The sequence below is a fragment of the Stegodyphus dumicola genome, chromosome 6 (assembly GCF_044657685.1).
Source record: "Stegodyphus dumicola isolate Sdum_Otavi_A_Nest chromosome 6, ASM4465768v1".
In the NCBI taxonomy this organism is placed as follows: Eukaryota; Metazoa; Arthropoda; class Arachnida; order Araneae; family Eresidae; genus Stegodyphus; species Stegodyphus dumicola.
The window spans coordinates 59,129,028-59,147,123 of NC_140773.1; the positions used below are offsets into that span (position 1 = coordinate 59,129,028).

An 18,096-nucleotide genomic window follows, 5' to 3' on the forward strand; every position below is an offset into this window, starting at 1 on the left:
GGAAAAATTTTAACAATAGTTTCATTCCATATATGCTAAAAATAGATTTTCTTAATGATTCTCATAGGCAAAAAATTAAAAAATTACATTTAGTGTTTATTTGGATTAAGAATAACTGATTTGTTATTCACATAAATCCAGAGCTGTCACTGGAGTTTCTGTGGCCCCAATAGGCAACAGAATTTAGGGATGATAAAATTTTTAGAATTTAGGGAAAGCATTGGGACCCAAAATTTAGAAGTCAGGGAAGGGCTTTGTAGCAGAATATAGGACACACAGAGACTGCATCGGGGGTAAGATATCTAGCGCCAGCCCTCGAATAAGTATAATGTGGGAATTTATTTAGGCCTCAGATAAGCCTTAAGCATATGCAAGAAATAGATGTAAGTTTAGCAATTAACTTATACAATTTAGGCTTAATTGTCTTTGTGCACGATAGAAGCAAGATGAAATGTAGCAGAACAACTTGTCTTTCATCGCCAAACTCATGATACATAGCCAGTAATGTATAGCGGATGCTATTAAGCTAGGTTAAAGTTATACTTTACTGATTCTAAGGAATTTCGGTTAATATAGTAGATTGCGCTGTTCCATAATTTTCTGATTTGATCCAGCTTATTATTTTCTGTAGGCTGTTATTATTATTGTAGCAATTTTAGGAAAATTAAACTCAAAATTATGCAAGGAGTATGTCATTGCAAAGTACACTATATATAACATAATAAAACAGGAAAAGAACTTTTTGGGGATTCGGGCACCCCACTCGCAATAAATAACAGGAAAATTATTTATGCTTAAAAGTGATGATCATGACAAGTGATAATTGAATGGGCCAGAGAGCATCGAAATGAGGGTGTGCCATTGACGAGTCAAATGCTAATGGTTCAAGCCAAAATATTTCATGAATTAATGAACTTAAAAAGTGAGTGCACATATTCAATATGTTGGTTAACCAAATTTAATAATCACCATGGTATAATGCAATTAAAGATTTCAGGTGAAAAGCTTCAGCTGATACTGAAGCTGCTGAACTGTTTGCAGATGAATTTATTGAACTCATTAACAGTGAAAAGTTATCTCCAGAATAAATTTACAATGCTGATGAAACTGATCTTTTTTGGCAATATGTGTTGTGAAATACCTTGGCAACAGAAAAGACTCCAACTGGTTTCAAAGATTCCAAAGCAAGACTGACAATTTTAACATGCGCAAATGCTGCAGGCACTCGGAAAAAATACACGGCCTCAAGTTTGTAAATGATTCAAGATTTTCTCCATTATATACTGTGCAAATAAAATACCATGGATGACATTGTTAATGAATAATTGGTTTGAAAATTATTTCACACCCAAGGCTTGACAATGTATGAATTCAGTTGGTTTACCTGATGATGCAAAAGTTGTCCTGACTGCAGACAGCTGTTCTGCTTATACTTTAGTGAAAGATAATGTATCCGTATTATTCTTTTCTGCAAATTGTATGCCCATCATTCAGCCTATGTATATCGGAATAGTGTGCGAGCTGAAATGCAAATATTAAGTAGCATTTTTAAAATCCATGTTAAATTTCTTGAATAATGGCAAGACTAATCAAGAATTTAAAAAATATTTTAGCATAAAATCTGCTGTGTGGAGCATCGCAAAATCGTAGGAGGATGTTGAACTTTAAAAAATGCCTTGCATAATTTATAACTGGCTACCATATTTCCTTGTGAGGATATTGAAGATAATAGTCACATACTTGAAGTTTTTTGAATATCTCAAATCAAATATGAAATTTTCCGACTAATGGATTTTTATAAAGAAATGTGGAGAAGCATTAATAAATGAAAATCATATAACAAATATAATGTGTTTTCATTGTGATGACAGTGCCCCAATCATCAATCAATTAATGGACAGTGAAATCTTTAGTATGGTTCTTGATCCAGAAAATACCACTGCTGATAGTGAAGAAACTGTCACAGAGGTTATTGAAAACAAAAAAAATTTCGATTGACAATTTAGTTGGAATTCGCAACACAGCAGTTACAGGACTTGAACAGTGGAACTTTGTAACTGAACAAGAAATTATGTCTGTCTAGAGAATTAAAGAGAAAGTATTAGCACAAAAAAATGAAGAAACTTACATTGAAAAACATGTTTAATAAAGTAAACTAATAAATATTAAACTTTTTTTTTTTTTTTTTTAAATTTGTAAATTTTGATACCCTTTAGATCATAAATTAATTTTATAATTTCTACATGCCATCTTACTAGATTTAAACTAGTGATCTTATATCTGAAATTGCTGAAGTCCCAGCGAGTCCAGACTTGGACTTTGTGCTGTAATATGTTATTTCTTGGAATGTAACCAATATACTTTTCTCAGAACTGATAAAAACTAGCACCATATATGCAAGTATGCCTATTGCTAGCCTATAGCTGTAAAGTTTAGCTAATAACTTAATCTATGATTCTACTGTTTAGATTTGTTAGAAGTAGAAAAGTGGTTGATACAGAGGCAAATATATTGGATATTACTCATCAAAATGATAATAATAATTACATATTCATATAATGTCTTTGGCTATCTAGTTATAGCTTTTGACTGTGTAGCGTGAGTGTATATATATTAACCCTTTCTGGCACAGTGTGCCTATTCCGGGCACACCCAAAAATTTCCCTCTGTACACACAGAAAAATTTAATTGAAAAGGCTTTATAGGTTACTATGAGTTACTTTTAACCTTCTGTATTCGGCAGGACAACACAAACCAGGCAATGTGTTTTAGCCATATTTAGTTTTTTTAAACACCCTCATTTTTAAAAGAAATCTTCCTGATTTTTTTTTAATGATATAAAAGGAATTGTTTGAAAATAAATTTCTGTGTTGTTTTCTTGGCTGTAGGCTGATCTCTTTATTCTATATTAGTTTTAAATTTTTATGTTGAAATCTTACCTAAAATTGAATGATGAATATCTGGTGTGCTCAGAAGGGGATCACTGAAACAGCAGGACGAGACCAACAGTTTATCTTTGCTTCACTGCAGTATTTTCTTTGGTGAACTTATTCACAACAGAAAAGTGGATGCATATCTCTCTCTCTCTCTCACATTTTTTTTTTTTTTTTTTAAAGGGGAGATTTTGGTCATCAACTGAGAAATTGTTGGGCTGGTTTTCTGAAGATCAGGGGTAATTTTATCAGTTAATTCTTTGATTGTTCATTAGAGCAGTTTTATCTGTTTCTTTCGCTTTCATTGAAAGAAGTTTTGTTAGCTCTGCATTTTTATAGTTTTGAGTTGTAGATGTTTATTTAATTTTATTTTGTAGTTTATGTTTTCTTAATTATGGATATAATATTAGTTTATTTTTTTCTGATTTTTAATTTTTTTGCAAATGTATCGGAGAGGGCTGACTATTTCTGAAGCTCTGAAAATGCTAAACAATAGTGAAATAGATAGTGAATCTAATACGGATCCTGGTACATGTGCAAAACATGCAATGTTGGGTTGTGCTTTTTCAAAGGTAGTGTCACTTGGTTTGAAAATACTACCATGGGGAGGGGGGAATAGATGAAAGTGTAAATTTGAAAAGTAAGTAATGTAAATATCCTATACCCAAGTTACATTGTTTTCATTTATATAATAATAACATATAACCAAGAACTTTTTTTTGGGGGGGGAGGGGAATGTAGAGTAGCATGCTTTGTAATGCTAATAAATCTACTATGGTAATCAGAAGCTAGTGTTTTTAATCAGGCAAAATTTTTTACTTTATTATGTGCTTCCCAGCAATGCTTGCATCAACATTTTTTCAAACTCTATTCATTCAGTGAGCCTGCTTTGGGTACTTCCACAGTATTAAAACAATAAGTGCTATCTTGACAAAATTTTACCTATGTGCTTCTCTAGGCCTGATTAGACTGCCTTCATTTTGTTTTGTTGAAATCCCAAATTTAAAAGGTAGTATGCCAGAAAGAGTTAATGAGATTTAAAATGTTAAATTTCCTAAATAATAATTATGAATTGATAAAACATTATTTGTTTAATTGCATTCTACAGTGTTGTAAGAAAGATATATCTTGTAGAAAAATATTAAAAGGAGCTGTACAAGTTTCATAGCTTTCTTGTCCTGATGTCAAGGAATATTATTGTGGGCTCTGCTCTGAAAAATGAATTTGGAGAAAATGTTACCACGCAGACCATTGTATTTAGCAGACATGGAATTTGAATTCAAGGATTTGTATGCTGTGGTAATTCTGAGAAAGCTTTATGATTACCGTCATATATTAGGACTTTATTGTCAACTTGAAGCTTACATGGTTGACTGACTGCAAAAAATGAAGGAAATTTCTAATAAGTACATTGAGTAGTTAAATTCCAAATAAATATATTTTGAAAGTGAGTTTGTTAAGTTCTTGTATCCTAAATTCCAAATAAATATATTTTGAAAGTGAGTTTGTAAAATTATTATATCCTAAATGTGTGTAAAGAATGCTTTTATACAGGCTATTTATAAATGAATAGTGTGGTTTTAAAAATTAATAATAAATACATGTATTACTTTATATGAGCAAACCTTGCAGTATAAGCAGCAGCAACTGTCCAATTTTTTTGATGCATTAATCACAATCCTTCAATATCTGTATGGTAATCAAATTCTTCCCATACTCGGTGCAGTATGCCTGCCATGACAGTCTGTAGTGCATCTTTATCTGACCACAAACTTCCTCAAGGGACGTAGGTATTGGCAATACATGAACTCTGTCTTTAACAAACCCCCAAAGAAAGAAATCTCTTGGTGTTAAAATATGGTGAACAGGTGTTCCAGGGAGAAGGTTCTTGTCTGCTGTTGCAGCAAGTCCAATCCAGCGTTGGTGAAAAACATGAAGAAGGTCTCTTACATTCTTGTGAAAACAGAACGGAGTGCTATCCACTTGCAAAATGTGATCATCATAATTGGTATTCATTAGGGTTATCAACCAGGTTGCAACATATCTAGAAATGAATCCCCAATCACAGTTTCATGTTCAAATTAAAATGGGTATGCGCTTTCTTGCAGAACACTGCACAGAAAATGTGCATGAAATGCTGCACCGAAACCCAGATCTGGATATCTCAAAACAAAGCACACGTGATGCCTTTTCCTGTTGCAGTGCAGGCCTACCAGTGGTTGAGCAGTGAAATCACTGAACACTGGTTATTCTGACCTGGGTTAAAATCTATTCAAATGGGCTGGCTGCATGGGCATTTTCGTAGTTTTCCCAGTGTGTAACATGTATACAAGCCAGTTTTCCTTAGAAAGTCCTCCACAAAAGGATCCCTCCCCTTAGGCAGATAGCCCTGGTGTGGTTTGCCATTCTAAACTAAACCCCAAAAAATACTGTTGTGGTGCCATCTTGGGAACTGATGTTGTGGTTGCTCTGTAAGCATGACAAGTAAACAGCAGGTAGCACATGAGGAACTTGGACAGTTGCCAATGATTATGGGGTAAGTTTTTTTAATTTACACGAGTAAAATAATACAGCAATTTATTATTATTTTTTAAAACCACACCATTTATTTATAGACTAATGCATTATAGAGATAGCCTTTATTATCTATGACTTAAATATGTATGTAATACTGACAGATATGCAACTTTGATCTGTAATTCTGCATATCCATTAAAAGCTAAAAATAGGAGAAGGAGGAATATTTTTTATTAAGAAATAAAAGTATAAACAAAAATAAAAAGCAGCAATAAAGATATTAAAATAAAAGGGATATCCATGTCAGCATAAATTAAGCCATTTGATTAGCATTATTGTCTAGAATGTGGAATTTACCGAGGTTTCTGAAATCAAGACAGAATAACTGCAGTATTTACAAAATTATACTATGTTAATTTAGGGGGCGGGAAGTATGTAGGCTTAATATTTCTTTGTACCACAAGCTCTATGAGTAGCAATAAAGGAAGGTCTGAATATTGCTGTGTATATTTATTTTGTATGTCTGTTTATATTTATTTTCATTTATGAAGTTAGATTATTTTTATCAACTAATAAAAACATGGGCATAGCAAAAGATGTGCGAGTTAAAATTTTTTATCTGTGTGTTTTATACTTTTTTACTGTTTTGATGATTAAAACGAATTGTTGTAATTTCCTTTAATATACATAATCTTTTAAATCATATTTGATGTGTTGAACTTTTAGAAAAAAGTGACTGCTCCTTTGAGTAGTGTGCCAAATTGAGGATTTAGTATTATTATTAATTCACTTGCCTAGTTTTTCCAGCCACATTTTCAGGTTGAAGTAAAGCTTTAAAAAAAGATGTCACTAATCTTGAAAGAAATTTTGCAAGGCTATTTTTAGTGCAAGTTTTTAGTGATAATTCCAAGTGTTTTATGATTTGCTGTTCAGATCTAATGTTTATTATTTTAACTTTGTGTAAATTTTTGTTTTAGGGACATGAGTGAAGCTGAATGTTCTAGACGATCATTATTATATATGGATGATGATGATGACGATGACGATGATGATGATGATTTTGATGAAATGGAAGCAAGTACTAGTTGTGCACCAAGGCAAAGTATGTATCTTGTTTTTCAGTCTTATATAACCACAGTTAACCATAATTTTAACGAATGAAGACTTACTGAATCAAAACTGCAATCTCGTAGGATTTGCCTGCCCGTTCTTTTTATACTATTCACATGTTCGTATTCATGTTGCATTTTAAGCATATTGTGGCTCTTTATTTAACTTTAAATGTCCATTTTATTCATTTATCATTGATAATAAAATTGCATGCAAATGGTGCAAAGTACTGTAATTTTTAATAATATATTATGGTGTGTATCTTCTTTGTAAAAGAATTTCATTATAAGGAGGCATTTCAAAGGTGTAAGTTTAACTGTCATTCCTTGTGTTTAGAGTTGCGGTCAGCAGTATGTTTCACCCTAACCTAATATTACTGCACTTAATTTAGCAGAAAGAACTGTATGTAAATAAATTACAGTTTTTTCTGACTCAGGTTTTAATTTATGAAGTTTAGTTATTTTTATCAACTAATATTAACATGGGCATAGTAGAATTTGTTTTATGTGTCAGTTAAATTTTTATTTTTTGTGTATATTTTGTGCTTTTTATTATTTTGATGATTAAAATGAATCATTGTGTGTAATTTCCTTTAAAATATATAACCTTTTAACTCACATTGGATGTGTTGAACTTTTAGAAAAAATGAAGTCTCTTTCTCTTTAAGTAGTGTGCCAAATTGAGCATTTATTATTATTTTCATTTTAATATAAAGTAATGAATCGCATAATGAATGTCTTGTGTAATGAAGCTGACTCCACATTATGAGCTGCATACATATTTCGTCACATTAGGTGCAGCATTATTTTTTATTTTAATTGTATGTATAAACAAACAAAAAAAAAAAAAAAAAAAAGGTCTCTGCATGAACAAAACTAATGAGTGCAGAAGGTTATAAACAAACACATTTTTTAATATCATATTACCACTGAAGAATTTCAAGTCCTTCTGGACCAGGAATGTTAGGAAGACTAGAGGAAAGTTTTTTTTGGTGAAGAGGAGGAAAACATCAAGGTCCTGTGACAGCTGTAACTGTCAAAAATGGACAATACCAGCAGGGAGGGTTGACTTTACCCTTTATTCTCTTTATTCACAAGGTGCTCCCACACATCGTCATACAGAGACCAACCATTTGTGGTCTGAACGTAAAAATATAAAACTATTAACTAAAATTTTAAATAAAAGCTAATTTTGAATTAGTTTAGAAATCCCTAACACTAAGACTGACATTTTAAATTATTACGGATGCAGTACACAAACTGCCGAAACTACAACACGTTTTAAATTATCAAGAGGACTAAACCTCTGGCCTTAAAGGTGGACAGTGACTGATTGAAAATTCGTGCAGAATACAGTGGCAAAGCATCTCACTTTCCCTCTCTCTCTCTCTAACTCTTGGCAAAAAGCTACAACTTAAATACTTTGGTGTTAGCAAGTGCAGTTTGCATGAACAAGTTAACACATTTAATTCTGGGCGGAAGTGGAAAATAAGAAGTGATAGTAAAGTTTTAAAATAATAATAATAATAAAAAAATGTTAGTAAAACTTAAGATCTTTACAATGTCATAAATAAGAATGTTACATACTGCTTCAGGAGGATCCTTTTTGATACTTAATTATAATTTAATGCTTAAACCTTTTCTTGCATAACTTTAAATGTATTTAAATTCTAAGAGTAGAAATTTTACTGTGAATTGTAAAATTATTTGGTTTCTGTTACATCTCGATACTTAAAAAACTTTTCTTTAAATTCGAAGAGTTGAAATTTTACTGTGAATTATAAAATTATTTGAATTTTGTTTCTCTTACTTTTCATTTTAGAAAAATGTTTTTGAGAATGGGAGAGAGATTGCAATCTATAATTTAAAAAAACTTTGATATTTTATAATATAGATATTTTGTAGGCCATTTTATTTATTTTTGCTTATTTATAGACCTATAGTACTATGAATACAGTATAGTTAATAAAATTTACTACATAATTAAATTACATAACAGTTATATAAATGTTATCTATGTTATATAAAATTGTCTATGAAGATCGTTCATTAAGTTTGAGTCTAAGATTGTGCAATACATGTGGAGTGATGAAATGGTTATATTATCCTTTGGAACTATTAAACTGAAAAACGTGTACATAACACATACTATTTGATTTTTGAGAAGCTATTAAATGTTGTAAGTCATGTTTATTAATATTGAAAATATCAAACATAATCAGTAATTGTGTCCCAAACAAAGGAAGGTGTAATACTGTCAATTATTCAGTTTCACATGATTTTAGTGTACAATGGTCAGCACCTAACTATACCATTGTGAAATGTTGATTTGTCAGGTTTAGTCAGGGAAATGTCATTTGAAGATGATGTTGGACTAGATTCAGTATGGAGGTGACTGCTGAAGATGTGCTTGTGTCATGGAATAGAATGGAAAATAGACAAGGGGCAATTTTTTTCTGGTTATTAAAGAAATGAGATGATAGTGGAAAATCCTGCATTAAAATCTGAAAATTTTAAAATTTTGCATCAGATGGCAACCTAGATTTTTCAGGCTATAACTCAAGCCTTTTTCAGCCTTTTTGTGTCACCTTCATCAGTTCTGACTCCTGAATGGTTTCATGTTTAGCTCTATTATAACCTTACAAAGATCCCAAATCATGGCCAAAAATTTTAAGTTATCTTCATTAATGTTTGATCTCATCCATAAGGCATTTGATTAATGTGAACTGGATTTAAATTTTCTCAAATTCATGCCCGCAACCTGGAAAATATTTACAGCATCTACAGGCAATCAGTATGCATCTTGCACAGTTTTACTTCCATAAAATAAGTCATCATTGTAAATAGAAGAATTAAGCATTTTAAAACTCTTGGGATAGTCCCCTATATGCTCTTTAATGTGATATTTTATTGTAGCAGCTAACAGAAAAAGATTAATCGGTACCCCGAACAGGATTCAACACGTGTAGAATATTATATGAAGGAATCGTAAGTAATCCTTGTCTTCTTCTGCAGTGCCAATCATTAAAAATGCGTTTTCTGTGTCCCCACAAAATGCTATTTCAGGTTTACGAAAGCTCAGGATTATGTCAAGAACTTTTGGATTCAGATATGGGCCGGTTTCTATTCATTCATTTAAAGATTTGAATTTTCCTGTCTGAAAAAGCATCGAAAACTACACAGACACTAGTAGTCTTAGAATCACGAATTAAGCACGTTGCGTATATAATTACTGTGAAGTTTAATTTCATTAGGGCATTCTTCAACTATTTTTTTTCTTAATTGCTCTTCACTAATTTCCTTTGCATTTGTAATTTCACTTTGGCAGTTTAACTTGCAATATTTCTGGAGTTTTCTGTAATTTTTGTTTTAAAAATTGAAACTATCTTTTTGCAATTTCAAAATTATTTCCTAGTTCTTCTGTAGTAGATTTCCACAATAGTTAACATTCGTATTGTCAATTTTTAAATTGTATATCTCTTTCAGAATGGCTAATTAGGTCATTATCAGTTTTATTAAATTCATTTTGGCCCATTGAATGGCGTTGGCATGCAAAGAAGGCGGGAGAAATACCTTACAGCTGCATTTAAAAGCATTGTGGTGTTTTTCACAGAAGATACATACTCGCTGTACTGTAGTGTTAAATGCACTAGCCATGGGTGTATTTCTGTTGTCTTTTATTTACAGTTTTCTTATTATAATAATTAGTAAATATTTTATTTTCACTGAAAGCCAATAAAGTACTTTTGCGACATTCAACCTCCTTCTTTAGGAATAGAATGAATTTGAAAATGTCAGTGTCGGCTTCATCGCTTTGCCTGCTAAATTCTAAAATTAGATCATGGGGCAAGATTTTTTGTAACATACCGTATTTGACGGCATATAAGACACACCCTTATTTAGAAGGCCGCACACAAGGAAAAAAAAGATGCGGTACCACAATAACTTAAAATGTGGTTTCTTTTAATTCTCCCGTTTTGTAAAAGCCAAATAAACAATCATTGAATGCAATTACCAAACATATTTTTATCAGGGAAAATGAACAAATGGCAAGCAATTTTGAACATATGTAAATTTTAATAATGAATAAATGGCAAGCAATCAAACATAATACAAAATAAAGCAGAGATAACAAAAAACACAAATTCAAGGAAAATGTTGCCTATCATGAAATTAGACTTTAATCTCTTTCAAAACCATAAAAATCCTTTTCACTATCATCATCATCGAAAACGAGAATATCGTCATCACTACAGTTCCCGTCATCACTAGTATCACCTTCTTCGAATAATGCGTCGTCTTCTGTTCCGTCAGGAGTATTACTGATTCCGCATTTCTTAACACTTTGCGGGCCGCTGTCACGCTGCCGTGACTTTTGCTCGGCAACAGATATCGGCTGCTGTCACATACACGTGACTTATTTTCGCCAACGAAGATGCTTCACATCGATGTTTGTATAGATAGGCATACTATAGCAAAACATTTGACGATCAGTAAACATTGGTTTCAACTGTTTTCCTCTCCCAATTCACCAGACTGTCTATTATTGAAATCTTTTTTCGTGGATGCTTGTTTTTTTAGTTTGAGACTGTCTTTCGCTGCCTTCAAATATTGGAAACTTACGTTAGATTTAAAGATATTCTTCAAAATGTTCTTCGATGAGGAAATATATGCTGATCTGTTATCAGAAGAGGATAATTGCTCTGCTAGTGAAAGTGATTCGGACAGTGGGAGCGATAAATTGTGAGACGATTCAAAAATAAGGGAAGACCAATAATTAGTGAATCTGAAAGTGATGAAGAGAATTCTGTGGCAAATGATTGGTCAGAAGTTGATTTTAAACCTAACTTTCACGCTTGCCTGGAACGGTTTGGGTTACAGGTACCTTATACACCAGATATATTATCAACTGTGGAATTTTTCATTGGGGACGATTTATTTAATTTGTTTGCCACACAAATTTATATCATAATCAGCAGAATAATGATAACAACAATGAATAATAATAATAAAAAAAAAGCTTGGATTGAGACAAATGTTGTAGAAATGAAAAAACTTTTGGGGTTTGTTATCCTAATGGGAATAGTAAGAAAACCAGAACAAGACGATTATTGGTCTACTCACCCTGGATTACATACACATATTTTTGGGAATACTATGCCAAGGAACCGATTTTAGCAGTTATGGAAGTATTGGCACTTCAGTAATAATGAGCATTGCCAAGAAAGGCTTGATAAAATAAAACCAGTTTATTTGTACCTGGTAGAAAAGTTTCAAAAAATTTATAAACCCGAGAAAGAATTATCGCTGGATGAAGATATCATTCCATGAAGAGGCAGGCTATCTTTTCGTACATATAATCCTGCGAAAATTATAAAATATGGAATTTTATTCCGTATGGTGTGTGAAGCGACATCTGGTTATATATGCAATTTAGAAATATATTGTGTGCAAGGAAAATCGCTAATTGCAACAATATTGTCCGTGCTATCGCCATATTTAAAATTTATGGCACAATGTATATGTGGACAACTATTACAATAGTGTAAAGGTTGCAGAGGAGTTACTAAAGCATAAAACAAACATCTGTGGCACAATTAGAGTAAACAGAGGAGTGCCAAATTGTTTAAAATCTGCTACATTGAAAAATAAGTCAATGGAATTTCGGAGAAAAGGTAAAATTATGGTACAAAAATGGAATTCGGCCAAAAAATTGATCGTGTTATTACATACTTCGCAAAACAAAAAAATGGACAAAAAAAAAGGGGGTTTTATATCTCATAAAATGTGCATTACTCAACACGTTCCAGATATACATAAAAAATTCTGAAAATCCTATTAGATTCAAACAATTCTTACTATACCTTGCACTAGCACGGATTAATGGGAATGAAGATCAGCTGCTCAATGTGATGAAAGATCGCCTAGGTTTGATCCACCAGGCAGACTTACTACGGACATGAGAAAACATAGAATAACACGTATTAGTGGTAATGGGAGAATTCAAAACCTGTGAAGGCTGTAAAGTCTGCACTGTCAAAAAGAAAAGAAGTTCCACTATATACATGTGTTCTTCCTGCAACGTTTCTCTGCATGTTGGAAAATGTTTTCAGAATTATCCTACTAAAAAGAACTATGGATCCTAGGAGTTAAATTTTTTAAATAAAACGTTTTAGTACTACCGTATATACTCGCGTATAAGTCGACCCCCCCCCCCACTTCGACATAAAAATTTCGTAGAAAATAAGAAACCTGCGTATAAGTCGACCCCCCCCCCCCCACTTCCGAAATCGATCGAGAAATTTCGAAAAAAATTTTTTAAGTACTATATTTATTCAAAATCATCTGAGGAAAAAAAGTAAATATACGATAAAAAATACCTTGGTAAATAAACAAAATCAAAATCCTTCAACGTCCGATTCATGGTCAGATTCGCCAAACATTTCATAGAACTCTTCTGTCGTCATTGGCTCGTCATCATACATATTTTCAGGCTCGAACTCTGTATTGTTACAATCACAACTAGAGCCTTCGTCGTCATTTTCACTTTTATAAACAGCATCATCTTCCATGCCGTCTAGTTCGTTGCTAATACAACATTTTTTTTAATGATTTTATAATCGTTTCAGAGGGTATTTCGTTCCAAGCATCTTTAACCCACTGTAATTAATGTAATATCGGGCTTTTAATGTTGCCTCCCTTTGTAAATGTTGGTCGACCGGAACTAATCCACTCTGCCCAATATTTTCTAATATTTACTCTTTACATTTACTTCTAACATTTACGTGAAGGGCTTATTGAGGCAGACATCTAGGGGTTGAATGACGGATGTTAATCCTCCCGGAATTACAGCCACAGTCGGTTTTAGGTGTTTTGTCACTTTTGTCACTTCTTCACAAAAGTGTCAATGAAAAGAATCGTATATTAAAAGCGAAGATTTTTTGAAAGCTGCTCCCGGTCTTTTATCCCACACGTTTTTAAGCCAATCGACTGTTCCGTCAGCATCCATCCATCCATTTTCATGGGCACGAACCAGCACACCTGATGGAAACACAACGTTTTTCGGTAAAGTTTTTCTTTTAAAAATGATCAACGGACGATCTTTAAAAATGACTATCTGCATTTCTCTTTTCTTGGCGAAACTTTTTTATTGCTCGATATTGATAGGCTGTTCGGGGACCGAAAATTCTTTGGTTTAATCGAAACGTACTCTAGTTAACGTATGAAACTCTGTGATTAGTTCGTCACATAATTTAAGTCATGAAATTACTTCAAGTAAGTGGCTTATTTGATAAGTCGTCCAATTTGAGCGCGGGAAGAAAACAACTGCATTATATAAAGAAATTTTCATCTTCCGATTCTTTTAATTTTTTATGGCCCCACGTATAAGTCGACCCCCCCCCCCCCACTTTGAAGTCTTTTTTTTTTTTTTGTCCAAAATATCTCGACTTATACGCGAGTATATACGGTAATTAAAAAATATAATTGGAATAAAAATAGTGTAACAGTTATTTTAGTGCTTTCTTTAATAATAATTATATACCAACTACTTATGTTTCGAAAAGTTGCGTAAATATCACCGTTGGCGAGCAGTAGAACCTGCGTGAACCGGTGGCAGCGTAATGGCGCTACGATAAATGCACGACCTACAAAGTGTTAAAGGACGTAACAATTACCTCAGCCTTTACGTCCTACCAAGATCTTTTTACCCACTCGCACACTTATGAAATAGAGGGCCACTTCATTCTACCTGATGGCGTGATATGGCTGTCCTATCCACTTGTTCCATCGTTCTCGCACTTTTTCCTTAAATGGCTTATTCACCGATGCATTTAAGGGTGCAATTGGCTAGTTAGTCCACCAGGAATTCTATCTATCTGGTTTTGAATTCTCTCACTTTATTCTTAATGGTTTCAGTTCTATGGGTGCTAAACTGACCCAAAACCAAAAGAGAGGGTTTTCTTAAGAGTCCACCAGATCGCCTCGCCCATACGTTCTGTAACCACAGTTTCATTCCAGCTTAGTCCATCCAACCTTTCGGATGAACATGAACAATTACACCTTTGGAGGTTTTTCTTTCGGATGAGTTTTTCTTTTGAATATGAAAAACGGCGATAGTTTTGTGCCATCAGCACAACATGTTAGAACTACCATATATCGGGTTTTTTTCATGACCTGTGGTTTTTATAGTTATTGATTTAGACCCTTTAATACTCACAGTCTTGTTGGATCGTACATCAAATGTGAGTGGAATTTTATCCATATTTCCTATTTGACCAAGCTCAAAAGAAGTTTTCTTGCGTGCATTTATAACAAACCTGTGAAATGCTAGTATTTTTCTTCATAATCTGCTGGCATTTTCTGTGCAATAGTTGTTTTTGTGTGCCTTGCCTTTTCATGAACCTGTAGCACCAGGCTTCAGACCCTGAAATGTTCTGATTCCCATGTTTTTCTGCAAATCCTTTGGCCTTATTGATTATCATTTTGGTTGAAACGCTTATCCCAGATTTCCTCTTATCTATCATCCACATTTTTATGGCATTTTCAAGTTCAGGCCAAGATGGAGTTGGGCATCGAAGGTTATGTTTTTTGTTTTTTAGCAGTCTTCAGTTGATCTTCTTTCAGTTGCCAAGTAGGTATCATTTTTTCAGTAGGTGGTGGACCAAAATGCCTTGCTGCTGCTCTGTTTCCATGCATTTTCGCTTAGTTTAACACTCCTACTGAATTGTATACCTTAATCTCTTGTTTCCTGTAGTCATATTTTTGAGGGTATTTTTTTAAAACAAATAGTTTTAAGCACCGATACCAACACATGTTTCGGCCGAGCCAAAGAAAGTCCATGTAAAGAAAGAAAGGCTCCATAGATGTAATGTGATCGAACTTGTTCGAACTTCGACATCAGCTTCGAGCTTTGGCGCTTTTTGGCGACAGATATTTATAAATATCAAAATCCAAAATAATTATGGAAGATGTAAAAAAAGTTATGTGTGCCTAGACCTTTATCCGGGCTAAAAATAGCATTCAGTATTGAAAGTTAACCTGTGTCCTTCACGTATAAGACGCAGGTAACTTTTTTGAGACCAAATTTAGGAAAAAAAGTGCATCTTATATGCTGTCAAATACGGTAGGTATTAACAAATGTCCAAAACAGCCTGATGTAACTTTGTGTTATTGTCTCTAAATCTCAAATAAAGATATTAAGCAATCATAAATTCTGCATAATGCTGAATAGAAGAATTTTTTACTTCTTCTAAATTTATTCTTTTATTCATAAAACAAATTATAATTATATCTCTTTTCCCGAACCTATCCTTCAGAATATTTATGCAGTAGTCATAATTATTGTTAGATAATTGAAATCCTGAAACAGCATTAGCATCATGAGCAGTTAAAAAGGTTTTTAGAGGAGACATGAATTTTTCAACTTTTGAAATGCTTTCATTTTAATCTATCAGATTTAGTTTAAAAAATCTCAGGAAATTTTCTCAAATGCTAACTTTGGCAGTCCATTAAGAACTCGTAATTATCTCTTAACACATTACCCTCGATTAATAGACGGCTTTTTATCGCCAATGCCTATCGACCGATAGCCTATTAAAAACGGCTTTTTTCGCTGACGCCTGTTGACCGATAGCCAATTAATCGCTTTTTTCCTCGGGGCTACCCAAAAATAGCCTATCAAATGGTAGCCATGGTGATAAAAAATTGCCATTTGCTATATCATCTGCATTTTATTATTAGTATTGAGGTACTTGCGTTAAGTGCGTAATTCCCACATTTTCACACCGTTTAAAAAAAAAAAAAATTAGTGTTCACGATGAGTGAAAAAAATGGTACTGGAAAGTTTTATTTACACAATTTATCAGATTGTCCTGACAGTTATTTAGAACATGAAGAATCTGTGGCTGAGCGTCCGGTCGGACGTGCGTATGCTATTGAACCGCTAGCGGTCGGTAAAGTGTTAAATTTTGCTCATCAAGCTCCTCTCCTGACCTTAATTTAGTGTCAATTTAATTAATTGGGCTGTTAATTTTCAAACTGTTGTTTGTTTAGATTTTCCAAGTTTTAATGCTACAATTTTTTAATACTATACAATAGAAATACACACAAGGATCAGCAATAAATACAAAATGAGAGCCTACTTTTTATTTCCTCACGAGCATAATTTTGTAATCACAAAAGTTATAGTCCAATAACTTTAGCAGCATAAAAAAACATATCCAGTAAAAGTAACTCATTAAAGTCAATTAAGTTCTTTCAGTGTTCAGGTTTAAAACAATAGATGATAAAAGTCTCACTTTAGAAGCGCAACAACAATTAATTCATTTACTAATGTTACTGAAATCAAGCCTAATGCTCTCTTGGCGTTAATTATTAGGCCCAGCGACTCCCTTACAAGCATTCTAAAAAAAAAAAAAAAAAGGCAAGTTTATATCTCCCATTCTACTGGTCCAGCTGATGAAATTCAGAATGCATTCTTCATGTCTCAAAAACACGACTTAGGGTATGTATTCGATTTATATATAGTATTTTTCTAATATAGTTATTTAGACACAAAATCAGACATTTTCTGAAATGACATGCCGATTATTTTTCCATGTTTCGATTCTATGACTCGAATTATGCCTAGATATTAAATTTTGTAATTTTTGGTGGTAAATTTATGGAGAAATTTAAAAATTTACCTTGGCGCATTTTTTCAGATTGCGCCAAGAATTTTGCCACTTAGTGAATTTCTTAATTTATAGCACTCTATTTTCCTTTTTTCATCGTACATGAGTGTAAAAAAGTTATCGCTCACACTTTCAAATAATTTTAACAAAGTGTATAAATCGCGCTTGGCATTATTATCGCTGCTGATCTTTTACGAATATGCCAAGTTTTAAAATGTGCTGATATGTAAATTCATGTATATCCTAGGAAATTTTGAATAAAAAAACTATAATTTTTTGCTGGTATGCTTAAAAATACATCTACTTTAAGATGAGAGCAAACATTTTATAGGTTATGATTCAAAAATTTTTTGAAAAAATTATAAAAATTATTTAAAAATACAAATTTTAAAAATCATAAAAAATTGGCGAATTTTATTTGGAATGAACCTAAATTTCAAAATATGAAAGGAATAAACAAATAAGCATAATAAAAAATGAAGTATTAATAAATATATACCAAATTAACATTGAGGAGCTAAAATTTTGAGAGCTAAGTTTTTAAAAAACTACTTGTGCGTTTGGCATAATTTGAGTCTTGTAATCGAAATGTGGAAAAAATTGGCATGCTATTTCAGAAAAGTCCGATTCTGTGTCAAAAATACCAGTATTAGAACAATGCTATATATAAATCTAACATATATCCTAAGTCGCGCTTTTGAGACATGGAAAATGTAATTTGAATTTCATCATTAGGCCCAGTAAAATGGAAAAAACTGTCCTCTTTTTTTGAAGTGGGAGGGCAGTGTAGATCTAGTTACAGTTAAAATTCTAATCTTAACTTGAAGAAATAGGGAAGGTAGGAGGCTCTCTATAGTAGTTTTG

General features: G+C 32.7%; 1 protein-coding gene across 1 annotated transcript in view; it reads left to right on the forward strand.

Moving 5' to 3' along the window:
• The window catches only part of LOC118190632 (uncharacterized), a 175,565-nt gene that overhangs the window by 58,457 nt on the left and 99,012 nt on the right, over positions 1-18,096 (forward strand). The window contains exon 3 of the mRNA XM_085818342.1: positions 6,428-6,552. Within this exon, the coding sequence (XP_085674468.1) occupies positions 6,428-6,552 (125 nt within the window). The remainder of the gene's footprint in view (positions 1-6,427; positions 6,553-18,096) is intronic.